The 21,994-nt window shown below is 41.0% G+C and overlaps 1 protein-coding gene across 1 annotated transcript; it reads left to right on the top strand.

Annotated features, from left to right (window-relative positions):
• Positions 1 to 490: 490 nt before the first annotated feature.
• On the top strand, positions 491 to 21,493 carry adss2 (adenylosuccinate synthase 2). Its single transcript, XM_030442102.1, has 13 exons — positions 491 to 829; positions 8,480 to 8,582; positions 11,566 to 11,634; positions 11,730 to 11,780; positions 11,929 to 11,995; positions 15,605 to 15,712; positions 16,958 to 17,039; positions 17,119 to 17,245; positions 18,502 to 18,656; positions 19,050 to 19,174; positions 19,460 to 19,557; positions 19,839 to 19,988; positions 20,797 to 21,493. The coding sequence occupies exons 1-13, from the start codon at positions 506 to 508 to the stop codon at positions 20,847 to 20,849; spliced, it is 1,512 nt and encodes a 503-aa protein (XP_030297962.1). The 5' UTR covers positions 491 to 505; the 3' UTR covers positions 20,850 to 21,493.
• Positions 21,494 to 21,994: the final 501 nt, after the last annotated feature.

Genomic DNA, 21,994 nt, shown 5'->3' with positions numbered 1-21,994 from the left:
AGTGATTTACACATCAATGCATCAATAATTATAATTCAATAATGTATTATTATTTATATATACATTATTTAGTTATACTTGTACTTTTGATACTTAAGTTCAATTGAGAGCAAATACTTTGAGTAGTGTAAATAATTTATTTTTACGCATGACTTTTAGTCATTGTTTTAGTATTTTTTTGCTGCTGATATCTTTGTTTGTCTGCACTGGGGTATGTCAGGCTGCTGTCACCTGTCCTTTAACTTGAACACACCTCCAAAATAGTGGGAGTGTCATCTGAGATTATAGAAGCTATCAAGATGACTCCCCGCTATCGGATCCAACCTTTGTCAACTAGGTCCATAAATTACAATATCAAACAGGTGGAGGACAGTCATTTATTTCATCCTGTTTAAAACTGCGTGAGGTTCATTCACTTGAGGTGTAAGTCTTCAACTGTGTAGTTTAATCAAGTTTTTCTCCTCACACGTGTGTATGTTAATGATGACTTCAAACACTTGTGCGCATGTGCGAGGCGGGTTGCATCCTGGCGTCTGGATGTTGCCGTGGAAGGACTCTTCCGGTCCTCAACATCATCTTTGGTGCAGCAGCAGCGGCAGAGCGGTACGACAGAGCGCAGAAGTGTAGTCAGCCAGCAGCGACACAGACAGCAGAAATGTCGGAAAGTGGGAGTCAGGAACCCGCCGCGGCCCCTAACGGGAGCAGCAGACCCAGACCGCCCGTCGGCAACAGAGTGACCGTGGTCCTGGGGGCTCAGTGGGGCGACGAGGGGAAGGGAAAAGTTGTGGATCTCCTGGCACAAGACGCGGATATGGTGTGCAGATGTCAGGTTGGTTAGCCCCCATGCTGCGTTCACTTGTCCGCTCCCGGTTAAGCTAGTTACTCGCAGGTAGCTAACGGCTGCTCGCGAGCCAGAACGAGTCAAGTTAAGGTGTCAGCGCCAGCGAGCGAGTGACAGCGTGCTAGCTAACCAACATCTCTTGTCAGTGTGATGTTCTCAGTGTTTTGCTAATGTCACCTTGAATTCCTGCTAGCCTCTTAGCTCCCCCGACACCTTTTTATGCTGTGATGAATTGACTCCTGTCGTGTGCACATGACATGTAGCCGGAGGTGCGTTTGGCTAACTGAAGTGATCAGGCGCATCTCTCAGGACGGCTGCGCTCTCAGCCAGCGTTAGCTCGACAGTTAACGTCGGCTGCAGGATGACTTCCAGCAGCAAGTTGGATTCATTCTGTATAACAGCTCATTATATAACAAGTGCAATATTATTTTACTGTATCATCATTAAATGTTGCTATACTACTCACATAAAACTTATTATGTACCTTGAATCTGGCTTTATAAAAGGTGTAGGAACCCTGACATTTGGTGTCATATACTGGCAACAACTGGTGAATTGTTTCTGTCAATTATTTAGGGAATTTTTCAAGCTAAAATTGTCGAACTTGTGCTGGTTCCAGCTTCTAAAATGTGATGGTAATTTAAGTGTCCTGGTTTTGGACTGTTGGTTGGACTGAGATTTTTGGGGCTGATGCCGACATCGATGTTGGGGCATAAAAAAAAATTCTGATATCGGTCGATATTCTTAAATAGACACAAAATGCTTTTCTTTCTTTTTTTTTTTGCAACAATACGATTTAACCAAGAATGTAATCATTACATATGACCCCAAACATCTTTTTCTGTATTGTGAGAAAACAAACAAAAAAGGGTTTATATCGGCACATATCTGAGAACATATATTCTGATACTGATATATATATATATATATATATATATATATATATATATATATATATATATATATATATATATATATATATATATATATAATCTCAGTATGTATCTGCAATAAGTCAATATCGGCCGATATATACATTGGTTGGGCTCTAATTTCTCTTATTCAAAAATGTCCCTTGGGCTATGAGAAATATTGAAAACTAGAGTTGCAGCATTACTGTAAGTTCAGCTAATTACCTGTACGTGTATAAGAATCTTTTCTTTCCGTTTAAACAAACTAATGTCCTCATCTTGCAGGCTGCACTTAAACTTATCTATACATGCGCCACACACACTCTGTCTAGGTTTGAGGGGCCCATACATACACAGCCTTATCATTTCAGACAGGTTGGGAGGGGGTGTACATGGCGCAAAGCGAGGCGCCAACGTACATACATGCATAACATGTGGGGATAACGATGTGACATATAGCTTCCTTGACAAAGCCAATGTAAAGTCAGGATTTGAGGGGTGTGTCAAGTGTGTGCTTTGTCTTAAATAGATTATGAATGATCTTCTATAGGTGATATGGACATATGGCACAATCAGTGTGTCTAAAGAGACTGGTTTACCATCTAATGGCGAATATATATTTACCTTCAGTATCACTTTTAGCATGTTGGTTCAGTGGTGCAACTCCTGGCACTTTGAGCTGAATTTGCATGCAGCCTGGTTTACTCATGCAAAACGGATTGGATTGGATACCCTGAAAAAGCCTTGAAGGGACTTGTGACACGGTCGGGGATGTCTGTACTTTCTGTCCACTGTGTATTTCCAGGTTTCCCATGTCTGGTCTCCTTGGAATAGGAATAGGTGAGAGATAAGTGTGTTAAATCAGCAGAGGAAGGACGAAGCTATGATGGCCAAGAGCCACATACTTAAACCACATCCACTCCAAGAAAGCTGAAGTCCGGCCAGCTGCTAGTGGACTGGTCATATTTGGTCTACTGGTCTCTGGAGCACTGTTTGTGGCTGTATACAGCGTTGAGTCAACGTGTTTGGACTTAAAATAATAATAACCTCATGTTTTTGTCGGTAGGGATTGTCTGGGCAACAAAACACATGAGAGCATCTCAGTTTGGCTGTGTGCTCGCTCAACAATTTGTACTTCCTAATTTAGCTTAAAAGACCTCAAACCTCCACAGCTTCACTGTAGTTTAGTAGACACTTGCTATAGAGTGAAAGACTCTTTCGATTGTGGAATTAAACTGCTCTGAGCTAAAGCAAAGCGGGTGATCAAGTCAAAATGATAAAGCTGTAAATCAGACTCTGTGTTGAATATCTTTCAGTTTTGTAGTGTTGGTCATACAAAACAAGCAATTTAAAGGCGTCACTTTGGCTTCCTTTTGACAGCTCATAACTGATAAAATCGCTTATGAAAATAGCCTCTTAATAATAGAGACAACGTTGCTAATCTTTTGACTACACGTGTTAACTCTGTGGGATTCAGAGGACTGTTATTTGTCCGTGTTGATAACAAGTTGACATAACAAGGATTCTACTCCCGAGCCTCTGAGCTTCCTTGGTCCTGCTGTCCTGCCAGGAGACATGTAAAAATAGACCAATTTCTGGCCGTGGTCCTGCACAGCGTCCCCTCCATACATTAGGGTGTGTGTGTGTGTGTGTGTGTGTGTGAGCGCGTGCGTGTTGCGTTGATCTTTTTTTAAAATGAGCTTCACCAGCAGTCGTGCTCGGTGTCCCTTACAGACCTTTAAGATAGTAGAAGTCATAGTTGGTCACGAGAAGGGAAAGAAGGGTGTGTAGACATCTCATGAGACTGATGGTATTATTGTGTAATATCATATATCCTTGTCATTATCCATGTTTCACCACTTAAACAGTGGAGATATTTGCTCATTAGCCTCCTTAAAGGCTCCATTATGGATTCAAAGTTGTATTGGGCAGTAGTGGTTGAATAATACCAACAGAGTTAGCACAAGCTGTGGCTGCAATCAAAGTCACAGCTAATAATTAATAATGAGGGAGAGGATTTAGAGCGAGCACTAGTCTGATTTCACAATGGAAAAAAGCAGAATAGAAGTCAGTGTGTTTTGTTCCAGTTGATAATTTCTAGCCACACATGAACGTCGACCAGCTGATTAAATGATATTACAAAGCAATAACTGTGTGTGTCAGTGCTCGTTCGCCAAAACAAGTGGCTTAGAAATTATGTCGGCTCTGGGAAAGTATAAAAGGCATTTAAACACACAGTAGCCGAAGCTGTTTACCCGTGGGATGAGAGTTTAGAGATTACTTGAAATCTTTTTGGAGTAAACATTGGTTGAATCTTCACTCCTGTTGATCAACCTGACTGCAGCAGCTTTCTGTGTAGGTCACCTCCATTGTTGGGTGTATATGAACGACATTACAGAAAGTAGAGAGGGAACAAAGAGAGAGAACAAAAGTCTCTTGCGAGTTCTGAGTTCAGTGAGGTTTGACCTGAAGTCAACCACAGAGGCGCACACCCTAGTTGAGCAGGTGCTGGCTAGCTTATGGTTAATGTACAGTAAAGTAAACTGTCTGTGTTTGGTAATAGACACTTTGTAAACACAGTATAAGTTAACCACTGTTGCTGATAAAAATATGTCTGACGCGACTCAGGATGTTTTAAACCTTCTCTCACATGAGTTTAGCCTCACTTGGTGACCAAATGAAACGCACCTTACCTTGAGTAAACTTGTTGACTGGTTTTGTCATTATTGAAAACATTTGGTAATGTAATGCAGATAACGTGTAGTTGTTTTTAGACATTTTAAGGCAGGATTCTTGCATTTGATATATTTTAAAATTATTCTCTTGACATAGAGAGAGTCAAAACAATCAATTGATTAATCAAGAAAGTTAATCAAGCTGGAGAATAACGACAAGTTGTTGAACTTTGTTAATACTGAATTATGTCGGTAAAAGGTAATGAGGTTTACTGATGAACATTGCTGAATGTAATGCCCTAAAACCTTTGAGTTCCAAATTTTGATTATCAAGATGATGCCTCAAAAACACCAAATATTTTTAACTGCAATTCAGGCTAATTATTCACTTTTGGTTAATTATACATATCTGAAACTTTTCAAGTTAAATAGATGATATTTCCTGTTTGGGGGAGTAACGCTCTGAGGAGCCCAATCATGTTTACACTATGGCGTTACTTGGTTATTACTGTTATTATTATTTGGTTAGGAGACACTTTTTGCCGTTTGTTGCACCCGATGTGTTCGCTTTAGAGATGTTGGTTTGGCTAACAGACTATTGTGTGTCAAACATGTTATGTCATGTACAAAAGTGAAGCCAGCCAAACAGAAATAACTGCACACCTTCACTGGAAAATAACTCGTTCCTTGAGTTTCATGCAACAATACTGAAAAAGGGAAGGTGTGGCACATGCGCTTGACCTTAAGACCTCAAATCTATTCAGGAGGTGGTTTCTGTGCTCACCATAGCACCTTGCTGCTGAGAGACACGATGTCAAACACAACACAACTTTGATGCATGATATTGATCATACTAACATTTTCTGGTTCCAGCTTCTCAGTTACATGGTTGTAAATGGAATCTTTCAGATCTGACATTTGGAGACATGACCTTTGTCTGTGATTCCCTACGCTTTATAGATTAATTGAGGGGGTAATTGGCATTAATTATGAAATGATAATCACCAGTTGCAGCCCTCGTACTAAAAGTACAAAGTCTTATTTTATCATTTTGGTTTGCACAAATGTTCAATATGTTGCAGTCTGCACACAGTTTGGTGTAACATTAAAACATTTTTCTTCAGTTCTGCTCCTTTATGTAAGAACTTCTTACATTCGGAGGGGGATGGGACGGATCGTAAATGTATTTAAAAAGCAGAGGCATCTGCCTCATTTTCCATCTGTTCCCCCTCACCACCTACAGGGTACTGCTGTGGCCAGGAATAACCCCGCGTGGTCAGAGCACATGCTGGGCTTGATTTATATCCACAGGCTACAGTGCTGGGAACACATCCTGGTCACAGGACGAACTAAGTTGAATTGGCACCTCAGGTACTGAGCAGTGACGCAAGCTGCAGAGGCACGAGCAGATCTGCAGCTGCCTTGTCACCCTTGCAGCAAAAAATAAAAATACTTCAAATTCTTCATTCATTTGCTCCTCTTTTTCTCACCTCGTTTTTCTGTGCTCTGCCTTTTTTTCACTGCTGATATCATCCTGTATTTTTTTCCCCGTCATCTGTGCGTCAATGAGCTGCACAGTACAACCCGTCAGACTGAAACGTAACACGGGTCAGATTGTGACGTCCTGGTCCTAGGACTCGCTGTTCCCCTTCTGGGCTCCACTCTAGTGTCTTTATCTCCATTGTCAGCTGTGCTAAATCATTTGCAGGCCTGTATGAGGCGTCTAGATTAACACACAGTGTTAGTCCTTGCCTTAAAAACATCAACCAATCAGAGTGGTTCAAAATCAAACAGTCCATTGGCTGGCTTAGACACAGACAAGAGAAGTGTTAGCATTTTCATTTCTCCAAATGTGTGCTTGTGTCTGTCTGCTGCTGCCTGGAGTCTTATTTTAAGTGAACATTAGCCACTGAATCATGATTGTTTCGTGTGGGTGACTCTACATGGCAAAAACCATTTCAGTTTTATTGTTCTGTCGTTAAATGTCTTCAATCATTTCAAAAGTGATCTTGACGGGTCATATCATGTAGGGTTCTGCCAAGTGTTAGGTGAGCTATTAAGTTAATGTCAGCCAGTCGTTATATTTAAGCGCACAGTTGTAGCTTGTAACAGGATTGTGCTGCTTCCTAAATCACCCTAAAAGACTGGAAGAACATGTATTAACTTACATATTATAATTGTTAACATTTAAATACACAATGTAAACAAAAAAAATGGTCATGGTACGGTGGTTGTCCCTGTCTGATTTCATAGCTGCAAGTGCATCTTCTGCTGGGACTAGAAGAAACTAGAAAACAATGTAGAACAGGAGGTAGAGCTGAACATTCCTGTCTGAGTTGATTCTCTCTATGTATTTGAAAGCAGAAAGACTGGTCAGACAGGCTTATGTAACTAAACAAGTTATTATCGCAAGAGAATCCAAACGAGATGGTATTTCCTTAAATAGTGAAGCTATAACAGTTAGAACCTGTTAGTCTGGTCGCATTAGCATGTTTTCAGTCTGTCATTACATCCGCCAAGGAAGATATGTTTTCATCTGTGTCTCTTCATTCTCTTCTGTCAGCGGGATTACACAAAAACTACAGAACAGATTTTCACAAAAAACTTAGATGGATGATGGATTTTTGGTTCAGAATGGATTTAATTAACTTTTAATGCTGATATAGAGAAAGGGACTGATGGAGGATGTTTTTTCTGAGCGTGTACAATTGGATGCAGATTCTAATAAAATTTGGATCTAGCTGTTTTAGATATGTTTTCATAGAGGGTAACTAAATGTTAATAAATAGAGATAGAAACTGCAACTACCATCAATGAACATATGAGATAGTGGGGATTCAGACATCTGTGTTTAGGCTCTGTTAAATTGGACTAAATTCCTCTATTAGACTGTTGGGTGTTGGCGGAGGTGTGCACTCTACTGAGTTCCATTCCAGTTTCTTCTCTGTTTTTAATGAGACTTTAGTTGGAATCAAATTAACTTCTGTAATAAAAACCCCAGCTAAAAGAATTTTGGCCACGTAGGAGGGATTAACAGAGAATTAAAACAATCCTCTTATACGTAGAATTTCATCTTGCACGTGAATGAAACACTCGGGTGGTTGTTGTCGTTATCGTTGTGATGTTCTGTCTCTACGGGGACTCACTGGACCCTGCTTTTGGAGTTGTATTATATTCTTTCCACAATCATGGCTTTCAAGTGTATGCAGTCCTGTATTGCACCAGCAGTGCAGCGTCACATATCATGTCGTCACATATCTCGATGTGTTTTAGCATTTAACCCCTTTCGATCTTTTCTCTCTTTACTTCTGTCACAGCTCTGTTCTGTTGACGTGTGGTTCGCAGCTGTACTATTAATACTTGCTAATAGTTTCAGGTACTCTCACAACACTACATTAATATATTTGCCGATCTTTTTGCCGACCATAGACTGAAATTCTTCCTTTTACTCTTTGGTAACATTTTTGTGAATGAACAGAGCAGAACCGCCAGGCTTGTCAATGCCAGTGTGCGCATGAATTATGCTAATGTAGAAAAAAAAAACGCTCCTCCACGTGAGGGGAAGTGGCTGAATCTGACAGTTTGTAACACCTTTGTTCAGTTCAGACAGTTTAGGGAATCCGTTGGCCGTTGTTTTATCATTGCACTTCTTCCGTGTCAAAACAGACAGGCGAGCTTGTTAGAGGGTTGCTAAACAAAATTCCACCTCCAGCTAGATGTTTTTTTGATGTGGGAGCAACATGATTTGACAGGACGTAGTTTTGGGTGTAGAACATCATTACATAATGTTTAATTCATAGTACCAGTAATCCATTTTACCTTGCCTTTGGTTTAAACTGGAGTGAGACCTTTACTTAAGATCTGAGTGCAGGAGTCTCTCAGCAACAACACAGAACAGTGGCCATTGGTTTATGTATGATGCTTGTTGCTACTTGCCAAACTATTCGTCCTGCCTTCCAGCTCAGCCAAACAAAGTTGCACAGTCCATTAGTCTCATGCCTGTCTGTGCTTCCGTTTGCCTCTCCTCATCGGTCTCTGTCTCCTCTCTGCAGGGCGGCAACAACGCAGGACACACAGTGGTGGTCGACTCGGTGGAGTACGACTTTCACCTCCTCCCCAGCGGCATCATCAACCCCAAGGTCACCGCCTTCATCGGTGCGTAATGCACGCAGACGCACACACACTTCGCTCACACACGGTTGCACACAGGCTCTCGTTCCAAGGCCGTCTCCCCTTGCTATTTTCTTGATGAATTGATCGAGATTCCTTTTAGCCCTGCGCTCGTCATCGCCGGCTTAACGGCCTCCATTTTGACAACTGCTCCAGTGAGTGTGATCAGCTTGACTCGGAGCCAGACTGCAGGCTGCATCACATCCACTCATCTGCATTAACTTCATTAGCTAATGGCGTCTTGCTCTTTCTTTCTGGCTTTCAGCCCTCCGCAGATCTGCACTTTAACATGTATGGCTGTATGATCTGTCAATATCTAATCACATTTCCTTTTTGATGTATGACACATTAAGGCTATTCTGCAGGCTCAAACACTCAGAAATACTTGCAGCATGATGTGTCAAGTGTGACATTTACTTGGGTGATGGTGTTGCAGTAAATTTTGCGCTTGTGCCACCCATATTTATATTCATCTCCTAGGTTTTATGTTTATTTTGAATATTAAAACAAGATAAATCAGACACATTTTGCAAAAATTAAAGCTACCTTTTCTTTTTTTTTACTTAAAGGAGCAACATCAACCACTTCCTAGTGTGTTTTTCTGAGCTGTTCTTGTCATAAGACAGCCAATAACCCCAGCAGTATACTCTATGAAAGCATTTTCGTAACAATATGTTCAATTTAGTGGGGGCTTTTATTCCAAAGTCCCCAATGGTGCGTCGATAACTGTGTACTAATGTGAAGGCACCTACTCTCTCAGTTAATTCATGCTCTGCACATTAAACTTAACAGGAAGCAAAAGCTGTAAAAATGGAGGTGATTATTTTTATGTTCCCCTGTAGACATGGTCTGAATCTCCCTCTCTGAGTCTGACATCAGAATTTGGGTTTTGTTGGCCTGTGGAACGTGTTGTGATCATCTTTCAAAAGGCAACAGGCCGGACTGTCACTCATGGTTGGCATTCTCTTGTCACTGCTGTCCATTAAAAGCTTCAAAAGGATTATTTCACTGTGATAAGAGACCCAACTGGGAATATAAAGCCTTGGCATTGCTTTCTTGGTGATGCTGTTTTTGTCTATTTGGTATTTGTAGCCATGATAGCAGCTTGGTTTTACTGCTCTGTCAGCTGGTCTACCACTCTACCCCAACAACAATTGGATGCGTTGCTGCAGACTCTCATCTTGTACATAAAGCAATTGATAACTTTCCCCAAATCTGACCAGTGTTTTCCAGATGTAAAATAGAATTAAACTAAACATAACAAATAGAAAGTTAATCTAAGATTTTACTGCTATCATCCTTAAAACTCTAGACCATTTTTACTGTGTCTGCTCGCCCTTTTTTTTTAAGAAAATCCAGATTCTCTTGCAGAAACTTCTTACTTAGGAGTACATATTTTCTGAGACTGAGCCACAAAACAACCCTGATCATTTGTACACACATTATAATCATTCCACTGTCCCAGAGTAGAGACATGTTTCTGTTTATTTTACCATCATTCTCCTCCCTGCGTGTTTAAGTTCATTCATGGCCTCCAGCAGTGGGAGCAGATCTGTCTTCAGCTCTTCTCAGTTCTCGAGCTGCAAATGGTTTATATCTGCATCTCGCACATTTATGCTTACAGCGCCACTGAAATGGTGTTTGTTGGTTTATACCCACATCTATTGCAATTAAATTGGTCAAAGTAATTACCTTGCCTCTTCCAGTTAATGCAACCCAATTAAAAAGATAATTAGTGCGAGCTGTTTGAGTACTTTGAGTACCGACTCTGACAAATATACGGTCTTGAACATCACAGTGAGGCTGCAAGTACGCGCCTCTGCTGTTTTCACATTGTCACACATGGACAAGAAGTAAGACGTTAGAATTAAATGTCTAAAGGAGATTATTGTTGAGCAACCATCATGTGAGTTTATTGCACCTAATACTGTACAAGATGGGTCTAGTAAAATCTTGGTCCGACTTAGATGATATCTATTTGAGGCATGTCAGATTATAGATAAAAGTATATAAGACCAGAGGCCCATCATCAGCTTGCGACAAAAATCTTTGCCCAAACATAAGAGTAATGTTTCAAAAATCCAGCAAAACACAAAAGGTCTCACAAAAGTTCCTTAATTTGTATATATGTAGGGCTGCCGTCACTAATCGACTTGTAATCTTTAGTGTTAGACTAACCCAGAGCTGTTAAAGACAATGCTAATAGCAACGAGAGTTAATGTTTCTGTGTGTGTCAAGTAACCAGCAAGGAGACTGAGTTTTTGGAAATGTGTTTTAACTGAAAAACATTACAACATCACAGGAGTGTCATTGTTCAAAACACAGGAATAAAAACTCTCCAACCTCGCAAAAACAAATACTTGTGTGTAATGTTACAGACAAATGAACTGGCTTCTATTGGCTTCTATTTATTATGGTTTCGTACAGTTTTGTTGCCTAGTTGCCTGGCTCTGGTTCTAGTACTGATTCCGGCGCCGCTCCCTGCCAGCGTTATCCTGAAAAGCCTTTTCACCCCGCAGTCCAAGACTGCTGTTCTAACAGTGTAAACACCATAAGTCTCTCTGGGTAGTTACGGTTAGCAGCAATTAGTGACTTCTGTGTTGCAACAGAAAAAATCTGTGTTGCAACCGTCCGGGCAAGATGCTGCTCCCAAATGTTTTAGTTTTTTGTTAAACTAAGACTCTTCTCATCAACAGTTTAGTCAACTTTTTAGGGACAGCCCTAGTATGTAGCCATGTAAGTCTTTCCCAAAATTTTATTCTAAAACAGTGCTCACAAAATATTTTGTCAGTCAGTGTATTTCAGTGTCATTTGGCTCATGTAGTTGTGGGACGTAGCAGCCTGTTGGGGTTACATCATCATGATATTGTGTGTTTTTATCTTTTCACAAAACCATCAAAAATCTATATGGTTCCAATTTATCCTGGATTGTAAACTTAAACATCAACTAATTAAATGTTTTCCTCAGGCAATGGTGTAGTGATCCACCTTCCAGGGCTGTTTGAAGAGGCAGAAAAGAACGAACGCAAAGGAAAAGGTGAGTTGTTTTAAACACACACACGGTTCATAAAGGGTGTTGACAAGACTTTGCTTCAATGTTTGGAGACTCATTGTGTGTTTGTGCGTGTGTAGGTCTGAAAGACTGGGAGAAAAGGTTGATCATCTCTGACAGAGCACATATCGGTGAGTCCTCCCAGGTCCACCCCTGGACTGTTTTTATTTATGTGTGAATGTATGCATGGGAAAAAAAAGTGTGTGTAGGTGTGGATGTGTGCACCCGCTTTCTCTGAGGTGTGTGAGAGTGTGTGTCCCCTCTCTCCCTCCTCCGCAGTGTTTGACTTCCACCAAGCGGTTGATGGCGTTCAGGAACAGCAGAGACAAGAGCAAGCAGGCAAGAAGTAAGAAACCTGTTGCTTCAAATAATGGCTGCTGCACACTTACTCACTCGCACACACACGTGCACACACACACACACACACACACACACACACACACCCACCTTTGATTTTATGAGTCACTGCCAACACCTAGTAAAACATTGAGGTAAGTGCGTACACCTTTTTTCTCTGGAATTTCACTCTGTGATTGTAAACATAACTACAAACACTGAAGCAGCTCATTGATAAAAAAGACAATTGCATAACTTCCTGCATTCCTCAGCTCTGACGATGATGTCTGCCAAATTGGTATATGACGATGTCTACAATGAAACATTGTTATGGACGATGATATCGTTGTTTGCCAGTTTGAGGCAGCTTGTCCCCTCAGTTTTGTCTTCAGGCCACAGTTGCCTATTAGCTCACGACTGTAGCTGCTGCTGTTTCCCACCGCTGCTCTGACATGAATCTCTAACTGTCTCACACAGCTGTTGTCAAAACACTGCTGCAACAAATTTAACTGAGTATCTTTGGTTTGCAGAACTGAGCTGGTTTAATAAGAAAATAATAAATGGGACATAGCGACTTTGTATTGGTGCACTAACCAGCAAAATACTTTTCATTCCCTCTCCCCACAAATCACAAACAACAACAACAACTCTTGCCCTATTGCAACTCTGAGGGGACACGCCACTTAATTGTGCTCTCTGGTGGGGAGCCTTTTAAATCCTAATGTTATGATGGCCAGGGATTAGAAGTCGATGGCTGTCAGCCATTGGCGATGGACGATGGCATTGCTCATCGAGCCAACCCTAGCCCTGATTCTGGGCAAGTGTCTATGATGTGTGTGCAACATGGTTTGTTCTGTCCTCCATGTGGCTTCATGACCAACAATGAGTGTTAAGGAGCGAAGCGTCCTGCCTGTCTGATGTTGTTGACTTACTCAGATTGTGTTTATTTCTAAATTTTTGTTGGATTTGACTATGAAGTTAAATGTGGTTTCTTTTCTGTCTGTTTTAATTGTGTTTATTGTTGTTGTTTTTTTTACTTTGCTGTGCTGAAGATCCTAAGTCTACACAGGATGTTTTATTTTGAAAATTGACCTGATGCTCTATGCCGTTCTGTGACTGATTTCCTGCATGGCTTGTAGAGGTGTGAGTCTTCACTGGCCTCACCATTCGATTTGATTTAATTATGATCAAATCAAGTTTGAAATACTCAGTTTTCTATATTACTGCACATGGCTACATTGTCATCATTTAACACAAGCAGTAAGATAAATGTAAATTCCCCTTTTATTTAGAAAGTCTAGTTCAGGCTACCTACCAAGTTCATAAAATCTGACACGCGCCTCTCGATGTCTGCTGTCAGAAATACTTAATAATTCACCAGGTCACCAGTAACCGCTTTGTTGGATAAACTTAAAAAGTGATGATATGTCAATCCTTTGTCCACAACTTGTTCTTGCTGCCCACAGTTAATGTTGGTTTAAAATAGGTTAGTAAAATACTGCAGTGGTGCCAAATTACACAATTTTAAGCGTGTCAAGTTGAAAGGTGTTTATCTGAGTTAAGTTCTCACCTCTCACAAGAAAGAAACCAACATTTCCTTCTTTATCAAATTGCACACACTGGTAGATTCATCTTCACTTTCCATATGTGCAGAAATGTCTGTCCACGCTCACACACATGCTTATAGTCTCAACACTGCTCTGCCTGGAGGCGTCCTCAAGAGAGGGCAAAGGGCAGACAGACAGAGAGTGTAGCAGTGCTTCATCACTAAGAGACTGAATAAACTGGTTTATTTTTTAGTTTTTTTAAAAACAATTTAGCCCCAGTCCATTATTATCCTAGGCAGTGAACCATGCTTACTCATGTGAGGAATGTTAAGCTGATACTGTGAAGAGTCCAGAATATTAAGCTCAAGGCAGACCCTGTGTAGGCCTGTTCAAAGCTGGGTTATCTTTACCAGCTCAGCAACCGAAGCCCCAAACACCCAGCCAGCTTCTGAGTGTGTGAGAGAGAATGCATGTACACCAGGGGGCCTTAATGGCAAAGTCATTCTAAGCTCTCCGCAGATTGTATGACAGGCTGGTGGATTTCCAGATTTTCCAGTCTTGCCTGACATGCAGATTTTTTGCCTAACTTTTATTTTTTTATCAAAGCTAAAAAAGATCAAGGAGAAACTTTGTGTCCTGTTTTTCTGCAACAGTGCCAAAGGATGTAACACATTCTTGTGGAAGTTTTTGGTCACAGTGAAACAACAATTAAAACCAACGTTCATTGATGCGTCGCTCAGATCGTTCACAACGCCCATTCTTAGAGTAGCTATAGAAACATCTACGCAAGTTTAAACAGGTGTTGTATTTCCTTTGTTACGAATGTATTAACGTCAGGACATACTTCAGTCTGTCTGTTCATTGTTGCTTCAAAAGACGTGATTGATTACAGATGACAGCACTGAGATCAGCTTCACATCTGCTTGTAAAACATACACGTTCAGTTACACTTGTGTAACACGTGTGCATGAAGCCACCTTCTCTTTTTGTTTTTTAATTTTATTTTTACATTAGGCAGGGAATCTTTTCGGACTTTTTTAAGTAGCAAAAAGTACATTCACTTAAGGACTTGTGTTTTCATTGCATGCGACTATATCCCTCTGCTCCTTTCCATTTTAGAGGGAAATATTGCACTTTATATCCGTTTATCTTTCAGCCATAGTTACTAGTTTCTCTTTAAATGTAGAATTTTACATAAAATCACATGATAAACTTGATATACAGTAGAAAACCACATGCAGAAAAGGCAGCTTCTTCTTTGCTAAGAGAAATATTTTAAAAAATCACAACAAATGTAAATGGCAGAACTTGGATTTATTTTTCTTGTGATCTGAGGTTTATCTGTGATCTTTTGGAGGGGACTGATCCCTAGATTGGGAGCCAATCAACTAAAATACCTGACTGTATATAATCTAATCTGATCATGTATAATTTTGAGTGCAGGAGCCTAATGGAGTATTTTTTACAGTACTGAACCTTCACTTATCCAAAGAATCTGAGCACGTATTGTGATCGGATACTGCATGTTTTACATCGGCTGCGGCTGATGATAAAACTGAGGAACCCCAGAGGATCTTTGGCTATTTCCGTTCTGTAGTTTGCATGTACAGCAAGTTTGCATGTGTAGCAAGTTTGCTGTGGACAGCCTTCCTTTTAAATAGACTCAGTTAAGAGGTATGTGTTGAGTGTGTTATTTGTAAACTGGCATAACATGTTATTTGAGTTCTCTCATACTCTGTCATGTTTTAAAGGGAGCGTATTGTGTCAGTGAAATGTCTACTGAGTTTCAACTGTTATCACTGTCTGTGGGGATGCCGAAACTGGCCCAATGACAGCGTTGAATATTTTTGTTGTTGTTGGTGTTAAATGAAGTATCAGTATTGGACTAGTCAAATAGTTTCTTTAATGCATGTTTCATCTACTGGGTACAGAGGTGTTAAAGACTTTGTCAGCGATTAGATGCATGACACAATGATCTTTGACACCGTAAATGACATGTTGTAGACTGAGATCACATGCTAATGCTACCTTTATTTTTCTTACCCCCTCCCTCCTCTCTTGGCCCCGTCCAGCCTCGGGACAACAAAGAAGGGTATTGGTCCAGTCTACTCAGCCAAGGCGGCACGTAGCGGTCTCAGGATATGCGACCTGTTGGCTGACTTCACTCAGTTCTCTGAAAGGTCTGTGCCAACATCTCAGGATTATCTCTGTCTGGGTTTGTTTTGATTAAATCTGTATTTAACGTTATTTGCCAAGCATGCAAGATGGCTCTCAAAAGACCAATGTGTGTTGAGTTAAGATTAGGTATTAATTAAAGATGTGAGAAATGTAATTCTTTGTTTCCCAGCCGTGACACAGTCGCAGTCGCTGCAGTGTAATCCTTTGAGGAAACTCTGACTTTGGCAATTCTATCAAATTAACGTCCACCAAATAGTGCCTGTTTTTGCCACTGACTTCCAAGGTTGTTATTTTAAGTGCCGGACAACATTACAGAAACAATTCCTACAGAGATGGACATGTTTGTATAAAGGGTAAGATCCTTTTTGTAACCAATACCACACCTTTCATTCAAGGAGATATCTCCAAGGTGAGTTGTTGCAGCTGTTGCCTCATCTAAGATGATCAAAATCTGCTAGCAGTGACTTTGGAAAAGAGTTCTTGCTGTTAGTTCCTCTGAGTAAACTCCAAACTCCTCTTTTCAACTCAGTCTCACGTGTCCACTGTCGTCTTCCTTTAACAACTCCTCCTCTTGCAAGTTTTCAAAGCCAAACTTCTCTATGAATGCACCTCGTGTTTCTGGCAACAAGAGGGATTTTATTGTTCAACAAAATTGTCAGTCTCCATAGGAGTGATGTGCGTAATGTTGCCAGACATTAAGAATAATATCAATAGCCATTCTTTTAGTGGATGTAGCTGTGATAGTCGAAGTTGCCTCAAAGGATTACATGGCAGCCATTGCAGACTTGTCACGGCTGCCGGCTGAGGTGATCGACTATTATAAACTCTAAGTATTAATCATTTACCCACAAAAACCGAGGTTTAGAAATACAAGAATGTCCCTTTTAATGGAGTTCCTGTATTATAGTCCCTGCTCCCCGTCCATAAAATGCCTAAGATGTCAACCTTTCTGATGGCTCAGGAATCAGAGTGCAACTTCTGACTGGTCACACCACTTATTGCATTCAAAAAATAGCCTTTTCCATTACTGGTCTAGTCTGCAAAATCATCAAAGGTCTTCAGATGTGGTGGAGACACAAACGGGTGCCTTTTATAGGGCCATTTTGTTCCACAGTCTAGTTCCTGGGGATATGTTTGTGAACTTCCTTTGTTTCCAATCTAATTGAACCATGAAGTAAAATGGCAGCAGCCCGCTTGGGAGTGAGAGAAAAAAACTAATCAAAACTGATCAATGTTGGCTGTTACAGGTATAAAGTATTGGCCCAGCAGTACAAGGGTATGTACCCGACTCTGGTGATTGACATAGAGGGAGAACTGGACAAATTAAAGGTAGTACAAGCTAAGCAGAAAAATATTTCTTGAAACATTATTTTCTCCTGTTTGCAGCAATTTTTTTGTTGATTTTTAGGACTACGTGGAGCGGATCAAGCCCATGGTGAGAGACGGGGTGCACTACATGTACGAGGCTCTTCATGGTCCTCCTAAGAAGATTTTGGTGGAAGGAGCAAATGCAGCTCTACTGGACATTGACTTCGGTCAGTATATCGCTGCGTATGATGTGAGAGCTTGTATGTGCAGGGCATTTAAGGACGCCTGGTTTTTAAACTTTATGGTTTTGTATTTTTTTTGTCTTCGTGCTAACCTTTGCTCAGAGAAGAAATGTCTTTCTCGTTGCCAAGCGCTGTTGAGTGCATTTACAGTGACTTTGTGATGTTGCCCTGAAATACTTAAGCTTTTTGATGCTCTTTACAAAAGCCTGCTTGGAGCTCGGAGTAGAGATGACGGTGAGTTTACTAACTGCTACTGATGCACTCCAGCATCCAGTTGACGTGCACACTCACAGTAGAACCACTTAATGGCACCTGACTGTGCATGAGCACTAAGGCAGTCTGATCACAATTACAGAGTAATCATTAAATCCAGAAATACTCTCAAAGGTTGTTTGAAGGCATGACGGTCGTGTTTTGGCTGTCAGATAATGACACACACTAATCTTCAGGATGTTGTTGTACTGTATGTCACTGCGATAGAGCAGACGTGTCATTGAGGGAAGTGACGGCAGTGAGTGGATTAAATCGCAGTCAAAACACCACGCTAAACGTAATAACTCTGGTGGTATGAGGGCACAGTGTGCTGCAGCCAAACCTCTCTTTCTGACTTGCTGTGTCTCTTCTTGATTAGTGGCAAATGTCACAGTAGCATCAAGCCTTGATTTAATCTGTTCTCAGTCTCATTTTACACTAATACTTTGTGTTCACGTAACTCTTATCAAGACTTACTTGGAATTTGGGAGCATGTATGACGTCAGCTTAAGGACACTAACAGGACACTCTGACTGCTGAAGCCATCGAGCCTGTTCTTTGGTTACAAAACAGTCTGGGATGATTTGGATGTGCAGCCTCCAGGGTCGAGGCGTGGAAACTCAGTCCTTGTTTGCTTTTATCACAGTAGTTCTAAGATAATCTTTGAAGCACAACATTTTTTGAATATCTTCGAAAAAGCTGAGGTAAGTGGTTGTCACCTCAGGGGTGAAACAGAAGACCAACCAGTTAAGTTGCTTTACGTTGCTGAGTGTTCTGTTTTGTGTTAAAGAAATTTCAGACGGGCGAGATTCCTTCTCACAGGCAGCTCAATCTTCTAGACACCAGTTGGTGTCAAGCTAAACTTGCAGCTCGGCCCCTATTTACATCAAACATTGGACTCTGAGTTTTAACTCAGAGAAATCTGAACACACAGACCTGATATCATATCATGTGTATCATTCAAGTGTTTACTCCTCCTGTCATTGCAGGGACGTACCCGTTTGTGACATCGTCCAACTGCACGGTTGGGGGGGTCTGCACAGGTCTCGGCATGCCACCTCAAAATGTTGGGGAGGTTTACGGGGTCGTCAAGGCGTACACCACCAGAGTCGGCATTGGAGCTTTCCCCTCAGAGCAGAGCAACGTAAGAGAACACACACAATAACTTAAACACAGGACATAAAAACATCAGAGCTAGGTGTAATGTGCTAAACGATCTATAGCAGAAGGTGATTATAGGAAGGTTTGTTTTCAAACAGCACCACCCAGAGGAGGTTCTGCTGCACTGCCACCAATAACGAGCTGTAGTAAACTTAATTTGTTATGGTCAATAAAGCTGTCAGTGACACCTGCTCAGGACTAAAACTGAAACCTGAATGCAGAGCATGATCTTTAATGACTATAAATATTTTTAGTTTCTGAGGCTGGTACATTTGTCATGTCGAATTATAAACTTGTACAAATAAACCTTCACAAGACAGTGAGCAGCAAAGACCTGAGACTCATGAACTGTCTGTGCTCATCTCATTGTCCTCAGGACATCGGACAGCTGCTTCAGACTCGGGGTAAGGAGGTGGGCGTGACCACAGGCAGGAAAAGACGATGTGGTTGGCTGGATCTGGTGCTCATCAAATATGCACACATGATTAACGGCTTCACCGCGTGAGTGCACTTTGTGTTTGTGTTGATTTCTGTAGTTTCATGTGTGTTTATCAGAGCAGCTTCTTTACCTGAATTAGCATTGAAAGTGTTTAATGTGTCACAAAATGTAACGATAGTGTTTGGTGTTGTCTTCCATTATTTTGTGACGTTTTTGTTTGTTGTATTCATAAAAAGTCTTTTTTCTCAGAGAAAGATGAGTATTAGTTATAAGCTGTTCCATTGAGAAGCTGTGCTGTCTGAGAGCGCACCCTTTAATAACCTCCCTGTTCCCTTTTGTCCTTCCAGTTTAGCTCTCACCAAACTGGACATACTTGATGTGTTGGCAGAGATCAAAGTGGGTGTAGCGTACAAAGTCGACAACCAAACTATACCTCACTTTCCAGGTGAGCCAGTGTGTGAATGAGTGCTTCTTGTGTAAGCTTTAAAATCAATCGAGCTCTAAAAGAAAAAACGTTTCTCTTCTTTCCTGTTCCCCATTTTTCCCTGAAGATACACGTAGTTAGGAGAGGGTTAGAGTGTTACAGCAGTGCGATCAGTCTCAGAGGAGTTGAGTCTTCGATCTGTTGTCATAGCTGTTTAATTTCGGTACCCTGTAACACTAGTGGTGTGATATTACGCCCCTCCTGTCCGACCTCAAACCATCCTGTCATTGATTCTGTGCCAGCCAATCAGGAGGTGTTGCATCGCGTGGAGGTCCAGTATGAGACGCTGCCGGGCTGGAACAGCGACACCTCGGCTGCAAGAAGCTTTGATGAGCTGCCCGAGAACGCCCAGAAATATGTCCGCTTTGTTGAGGAGCATGTGGGAGTGCCTGGTATGACCGCACACACACACACACACACACACACACACACACACACGCACACGCACACAGACACAGACAGACACACACAGCCATTGCCATTTACAGGTTTGAATCCAAAACACACACAAACTGCTACTGAGATGCTTCAGTGTCATGATTAACTGATAAGCACAGCTTTGCTTGTGTCTCATTTATTTCTATCTGTTAACTTAATTTCCTGATAGGTAATTGATAAGGTCAGGCTGGTAGTGAAGTTTAAGAGCGCCCTCTGCTGGACCACAAGGCAAACTACTTCAACCAATCTGTTGCCCTACTAGATGTTACATTTGAATATAAAGATGTTATTACAAGTTGAATATTTTAATTTTTTCCCATGTTCAAGCAAAGGTTTGACAGCCCTGAAGCACATGTGTAACCTGACTTTATACTTCTGCCAAGAGCATAGACAAAACTCTTTGATTAAATATTAATATTAGCGCTCACTTATAGAACTACATCCAAAACTAAGACCGAGCAGGATGGAAGTGGAACACATATCAAAAATCCCCATGACTGCTATTTAACATTTCCAAAGGAAACATTGGAAGTTGTTTTTCTCCAAACACGTACACCATGAAAAAGGAAATAAAAAGCTGATCATGCCGAGACGTGTTGCTAGAAACAAAAACAAAAAACAAACGTTGTCTTGTCAGCTTTTAGACGCAGACAAAACGTGTTCCTTCCTAAAGTTATTCTCCAATGATCTTATCTTATTACCCACTTGCCTGAGTTTGTTTTAACATATTGATTAAACTTACCTCTGCTTCTGTTTCCTCAGTCAAGTGGATCGGAGTGGGCAAGTCTCGGGAGTCCATGATCCAGCTGTTCTAGAAGAAGGGCGGAAGCAAAGAGGACACACAGCAGCCAATCAACTGCACCCTTCTGCCCCTCCCCCCTCGCACACAGCCTACCTACCTGTCTCAACTCTCCGACAGAGACATGACCATCATGTCTGTGTTGTTAATGCTTTATCACTGTATCATCAGACTGCCCCATTTTACAAACCGGACCTCTCTGCATCAGACTCCATCAGACTGACCTCCCAGCGTCTCATCTGGATTTTTAACAGTTTTAAACTTTAGGGTAACAGTTCCGCAGTCAAGTCCTTTCTTTAATTTGTCTCATTTACATTGTAGCCATCTATTACAGAGGTACAACACAGTCAGCAACACCAGCTGCCATCAGGTCTGAGACAGAACATGAGGGAACGGACTCAACACACACTAACACACACTGACTCAGACTCGGGATCACTGCCTGCAGGAAGTGTCCACGGACTTGGTCAAACTTTGTTCAAGTGTATTTTTGTTAATCTATGCTGTGTTTTAAATGCGCTGTGCCAGTCTGGTGTAAATCGATTTTAAGAGTTTTAACCTTTGCACTTTAGATGCTTTGGATTATATCTCCTTTATGTTTTATTCTGCCAGGTTTACAGCACATCCTGACATGATAAAGGGATCCTTTAATATTTGTAATGTGTCTTTTTGTGTTTGTTTTTTCGTCGTCCGACAAAAGACGTCTGTTTCTCACGAAGTCTCATGTTCTCCACCAACCAGAAAAAAGTCAGATCAGCAGGCTGCCATCTTTCTGCTCACTTTCTTTCATTGTTTATCTTTTTATTACCACTGATTACTTTTAATACTTTAAAAATGTTCTGCTGAAGTGTAAAAGAAGGCATCGGTAACAACTTCTACACAAAGAGATGATTAAAGGGGCTTTGTGTGGTTTTGGAGAAGAAATGTAAACTACAAACGACATTAATGAGGTGATAACACAAACTCAGAAATATTTACTTTTCCCATAACTGAATAAACAAGCTGTTCTCTGAGGAAAATAAGGTCCCAGAACTCTGTTTGAAGCTAGAAAGGTGGCAGGGTCCGCCACATATAAACAAAGTAAAACAGTATAAAATTGCCCTTTTAAAGGTCAGTGTGTTTATTCATTTTATTCAGTAATGAAAACGAGAGAGAATTTGT

This window comes from Sparus aurata, chromosome 15 (assembly GCF_900880675.1).
Source record: "Sparus aurata chromosome 15, fSpaAur1.1, whole genome shotgun sequence".
Lineage (NCBI taxonomy): Eukaryota > Metazoa > Chordata > Actinopteri > Spariformes > Sparidae > Sparus > Sparus aurata.
The sequence above is the reverse complement of the archived record's forward strand: the minus strand, read 5'-3'. Positions and strand labels throughout refer to the sequence as shown.